This window comes from Thalia democratica, chromosome 6 (assembly GCF_965202585.1).
Source record: "Thalia democratica chromosome 6, ktThaDemo2.hap1.1, whole genome shotgun sequence".
Lineage (NCBI taxonomy): Eukaryota > Metazoa > Chordata > Thaliacea > Salpida > Salpidae > Thalia > Thalia democratica.
This window is the reverse complement of record NC_139170.1, coordinates 18,227,055-18,232,627: the sequence shown is the minus strand read 5'-3', so window position 1 is coordinate 18,232,627 and position 5,573 is coordinate 18,227,055. Positions and strand designations below refer to the sequence as shown.

The 5,573-nt window shown below is 32.4% G+C and overlaps 1 protein-coding gene across 1 annotated transcript; it reads right to left on the bottom strand.

The window, feature by feature from the left end:
- Positions 1-213: 213 nt before the first annotated feature.
- LOC145838604 (uncharacterized) lies at positions 214-2,935 on the bottom strand. The gene is made up of 3 exons (XM_082946223.1): positions 2,428-2,935; positions 853-1,124; positions 214-676 (listed from the first exon to the last, which is right to left on the bottom strand). Exons 1-3 carry the CDS (start codon positions 2,882-2,884, stop codon positions 506-508), a joined length of 900 nt encoding a protein of 299 aa, XP_082802349.1. The 5' UTR covers positions 2,885-2,935; the 3' UTR covers positions 214-505.
- Between the last annotated feature and the right edge of the window lie 2,638 nt (positions 2,936-5,573).

The window sequence follows — 5,573 nt, the reverse complement described above, 5'->3', positions numbered from 1 at the left end:
AAGAAAATTTATACATCTCTCAAAAATAAGTGTACGTAAGTTTTTGCTGCATAGAAACATTATGTAAAATTAATAACGCATAAAAAAGAGAGTAACGATAATGTTGTTTTATTTATCAAAATGGCTATAAATTTGTAATCTAATAACTATAAAACAGTATTAAACATTGAATAATTAGTAGGTTTAGTAGTTGCTAATTTTATTAAAAAAAAATAGTTGGTTAAAAAGCGGTATTGTGACATTTCAACAAAAGCAGCTGTCATCTTTTGAAATTAAAAGCAAGAAGTTTTACAGTTGATAAAATGCTCGCGTATTAACAATAAGCTGTTAAGCAGCTACAAACGCCCAATGTAAGTTGTGCTAATTCGAAAACAAGCGCGTACATAATCATTTAAGTCCTGACCTTAACGTTTTCATCGCCAATCAGCCCACCAACATCATCGCGCTTTCAACTTCAAATGCCAGCCCTGCCTGTGGGGTGCTAATCCAGCTCACTGACGCCCTTTTAATTGCGCTGCTGTTGCCTGGCGACTCCGCTGTCGTCGGTTTCCATGTCAACGGACGACTGCGGGCTGGTCGAGCTGGGGGCAACAAACGTGCAGTTGTTTGGACGGTGATGGGACTTTGGTTGCTGTTTACGCCATTTGATACGCCGGTTTTGAAACCAAACTTTGACCTGAAAATGTTATACGTGAATATATTATTAAATTTAAACAGTTTATATTTTAAGTTTCAGTTAACCTGCATAAAAGTTGATTAAAACACATTTTTAATTTTCTAACAAAGCTTTACAAAGTTTTAAGCAGGCGAGTTTTTACAAAATGTCGCTGTGACGTTAAGCAACGTAATCACCTGAGATTCGTTCAAATTGAGCTGCCTGGCGAGACAAAACCTCTCAGTGCCGATCATGTAATGCTGCTTGCTGAACTCCCGTTCCAGCCTCTCAATCTGACTCTGGGTGAACACGGTTCGCACCCTCTTCACTCTGTTGCTCCCCTCACCAAGCTGCTGGTAGTATGCGGGGTGATGGTGCTTGTGGGTGGCGAGGAACATGTTTTCATCTGCTATCTTGTGGAAGCGGTCGAGTTGACCTGGTAGCGAGCTGGTGTACGCTGCTACAGCGGCTGTGAAAGTGCAAGTTTTTTATAGACAAATAAAGTATGTGACTTATTTTTATGTAAAATAAAAGATGTGCTTTTGTTATTTCCCTTAAATTGTTTGTAGGTTTTCTGGTTTTCAACTAAGTACAATGATAGACTTTATAAGTTTATTAAGTAATGCTTTTTTAGGAAAGTTTCAAAACTCTCCTATTAATAGTTCTAAAAAAGTGTTTCTGTTTCCAGTTAGATTTCGCTATAACTTGTTGCTTTCTGTCTCAGCAGCTTGAGCCCACATCTTATTTAAATTAACTAAAGACATAGAACATTAGTTTTACAAAAGAGCTAAAACTTGTATAAACTTTGTCTTTTGGTTATTTATCACTTTATGACACTTTACAAGAGGTCAAAGTATCAAAAAAAATGTCAAATATTTTTAACGGCAATAATATATAGATATTTAAACTTTTAAAATTCTAATTGAAATGTGGTTAATTAGGTTTCAAATTTGTTCTCGGAACTTACTTAAACTGATATTTTCTCATAGTTATTGCTATGCTAGTCACGATAATTTGCGAATCGGAAATATCGAATTGCTTATAACTTAGGTGACAAAGTTTAGATAAGCGTGTGATATCATTGATTCATCAAAATAATCATAATAATAAGTAATAACCAATATAATAATTGTAAGCAGTACAAAATACTTTTATTATTTTTATATGCAAGTTATTAAGTTAATAGTTTTAAAGCCTAGCCTTTTAAGATTTTATCCATATTTTTCAAATCCAAGCGTTTTATAAATCATAAATATTTGAATTAAACGTTCATACTACGCATTGAAAACTATATCATTATACCTTATTTGTTGATAAATTATTAAGTTTTTAGTTATTTTTTGTGTGGAAAGTTAGATTTTATAATTTTAAGCTTTCTTTAACATTTTATCACTTTTTTAGTTTCCTTTGTTGTAATTCTTACAGTTATTGTTCGCATAGTTGCTCTTTAATAATGATTTCATAAACACGACAGAAAAACCTGCTTTACAAAATAAACTTAATTCTCTTGAGAATCATATGTGTAATAAAATTAATATACATAGTTATATGAGCTTTAATTTTTTAAGCTAAATTGTAGGTTCAAAACTAGTTTCAATTACAAATTTAATATGCTTTTCAAACTGTAAAAATCCAAGATTTTCTATTTTTAGTTTCATTAATTGTCATTATAATGCTAGCCTAAAATAATTTAAAAAGTTTTTTATGCTAATAAATAGTTATAAAATTTCTTTAATTTATTCTAAATTCCTTCAAAATTTACTTGTACTTACCTTGGTACGCATTAGCTAGCATCGGTCTACCCAGGTAAGGCAAAAGGTGGTAAGGTAGTGCTGCCTGTGTGATCATTTGATTGTAAGGGTTGACTCGATGCGGTACTGGCCCTTGGTAGCTTCTTTCCAGGTAAAGCTGCATCGCTGAACTCGGTGTGACTATTCCTGGAATATTTTTAGTCTCTGGTATTTTTTCGTTGATCGCTGCATCTTGTTTTTCGAGCTCTAGTTCTTTTAAGTTATTTCTTGGAGAACTAATATGGTTGTCTTCTTCGCTTTTTTTACCTAAAATTGCTTCGATACTAAAAGAGCTTATTTTACTTTCGTCTTTTGTTTTTTCCGAGCCATAAGTTATTTCGTTTATGTATTTCTGGTTGCTCTTGTTACTTTTGTCGTCGTCAACTGGTCTTTTTAACGGAATTCGGTAGGCATTGCTTAAATATTCGGCTACACTCATTTCAGAAGCTTATTCCAAACTAAAATAAAATACTTTTAAACTTTTATAACACTTAGCTTAACTCGAACGCCAACTGAAACAAACAAACTCGCTCGCGAGAAGCAACTCTGCGCTTTTTTCTTTTCTCTTTTATTCCCATTACACTTAAAAAGAAAAAAGAACTGAAACAACAGCGCGTTAATCTCAAGGTATTTGTAACTGATTAAGATTATCAGCCAGCTTTGCAATTTGTAATCGGTTTTAATAATAACGCTGTTGGACTTTTATAATTGCTCGTTTCAAACTTAAAGTTGAAGTTCTGACCTCATCAGCGCTTTGAACCTTTGTTTTGTTCGCGAGCTAAGAATATAATTTATTTTTATTGCCCCTTTTACCGCTCGCTAATTCACGCTTTCGCTGTTATTAACTCTGGACGCGGGCCAGAAATCGATCGCGGTCGCCCGTTTCGCTCCTTGCATCCCCCGCCAACATCGCAATCAAGCCCAATTAGCCGCTTCTCGGCGGCGCATCGCTGCTCCATGGGGCACGGCAAGAGTCAAGGCAGATATCCGGACCAAAGAAGCGGTGGGAGCGCACGCCAGAAACATTAAGGGGTCAGGAACGGGGTTAATACCTGCGAAAAAAAGAACGGCGCCTGCAAGACTGAGGGTTTCTTGCAATTAGATGAGCAGTGCCGTCTCATCATTATGCCGTAATTGTGGTTATAATTTGAGTGATTAAGTAGTACTTGTTGTTGTTGCGACCTTTGTAATTGGCAGCGAGCGTCTATTAAAACAGCGAACTGAAGAAGTCAAACACATTTCAGCAAAAAGTGGAAACATATTTTTTTACCAAATTTTGTTATACAAACCTTATAATTTCTATATAATTAAGATTAAATGCGTGAACTTAAACTTTATTTTTCAATTTTTTTAAAGTTATTACTTAACCTATTTGTTTTAAACGTCTAAGCTTCAAAAACTTGTACAGACTATTGTTTACGAACTAGTTAAATAAGCAATCTGTGTTCATCTTTGTAGATTTTTCATGTAAATAATTAGACTCTTTAAATTTAAATTGTTACGTTATACAACATATTTTTACCATTATTGCAACTTAGTCTGGTCTTTACGAATTAAATTTATTAGTTAATTCAGTGTTAGATGTATGTTTTTGTAAATAAAATTAAAACAAATAAAAAACACAAACGCAAATTCGCGTTACTTAAACCACCACATAGCAGTTTTTTAATTAGCAAAAAGCTAACAATTTAAAGCAAAATAATTAAACGCTTGCTAAATGAGCTTGGAAGCATCCCAAAAAAACTCGCAAGTCCAGTGTCGTGGCTCGCTGTAATTACAACATGCAAAAGGGAGATCGACAATGATTTTTTGCAAGAATGCGACCGGAGTTGCTCAACAGGCAGTTAATTTACGAATTCAAATTACAGTTAACGAGCAAAGCAGCTCATTAACTACATCAATTAGCAGCGAAGCAAAGTTTTTCGCTGACCGTTTAGTGCTGCGCGGCTTAACTTTGCTAATTACGTTGTTCTGAAAACAGTAGCTCGTTGTGCGAGTAACGAAAAGTTTCAACGCCTATCAAGTTTAAACGCATTGCATGTCAAGTTTTCAGACCTAAAGTCCAGACCGAATGCGGTTTCTGGCTGGCGTCGGTGCTGGTGTAAGTTATTACTCGTCGGATGCAAATATTAGTGCCGACAATTATCTGATAATGAGGTTTAATACTCGTTTCGTTTGCAGGTTATTTGCGGCGAGTATTGTTCATTTTATCATCAATCAATGTTTTTGTGATGGTAAGCCTTCCTGATACACTGTAACCTTTCTAATTTGGTTAATAAGATAATTAATCTGTAATTTAAAGCTATTGATTCGGTAATTTTTAAGTATTTTGTACTTATCTACATTTAAAATAAAATATTATTGACTATATTTGAACTTGTTTTTGGTAATTAAGAAGTCAATTACATTATTAATACGTTATTTCGTATCGTTAGATTTGTTGTCGTTTACAATTTACTATCAAGCACTAGCTTTTGTCAATAAAAAAAGATTTTGTTACAGCTTTTTCAAAGGTTTATGTTTTATTATCTAAATAAATAAGTAAATTTTATTTTACTTAAAAGTGTTATATTGTGCTAACTATGTTATTTAAAAGATGTTTTTAGTTTACTATTTACAAATTAGGTAACTTAATAGTTTAAAATTTTCAAAATAAGTTTTGTTTTAAACGCTAATTTTTAATAACTAAACTAGACTTGTTTTTAAAAAGTTATAAAAAAGTAAAATATACTACATACAAAGTTGTTAGGTATGAAGCAGCACAAAAAATGTCTGAATATATTTTAAAGTGTGAAAATGGAAATTTTTGTGACAACACTTTTAACAAAGAATATAATTTTTTTTCAACACAAAACACAGCAAACTAAAAAAAAATTATTATTTTAGCTTGACTTTTGTGTATTTTGGCGTTTTAGTTTAAAATATTTATTTTTTTTAACTAACTAAAATTCCATAGGGAAATAAAAATATATTGAAATAGTAGTTGTTTCAGGATAACGTATCTTGCTAAAGTATGTCTGTTGTAAAAATAGCTTTAATACTGTTTTTCACTCTTGTATGTAATATAAAAACTTATACTTAATGAGATTGTACTTTAGAAGTTTTTTTAAATTACTTTATATTAATAA

What these genes read in the sequence shown, in the direction of transcription:
- LOC145838604 (XM_082946223.1), bottom strand. Translation starts at nt 2,884, where the DNA reads ATGAGTGTAGCCGAATATTTAAGCAATGCCTACCGAATTCCGTTAAAA. An exon ending in GCTAGCTAATGCGTACCAAG is followed by an intron (nt 1,125 to 2,427) that starts GTAAGTACAAGT and finishes GCACTTTCACAG; the next exon opens with CCGCTGTAGCAGCGTACACC. An exon ending in TCAATTTGAACGAATCTCAG is followed by an intron (nt 677 to 852) that starts GTGATTACGTTG and finishes TAACATTTTCAG; the next exon opens with GTCAAAGTTTGGTTTCAAAA.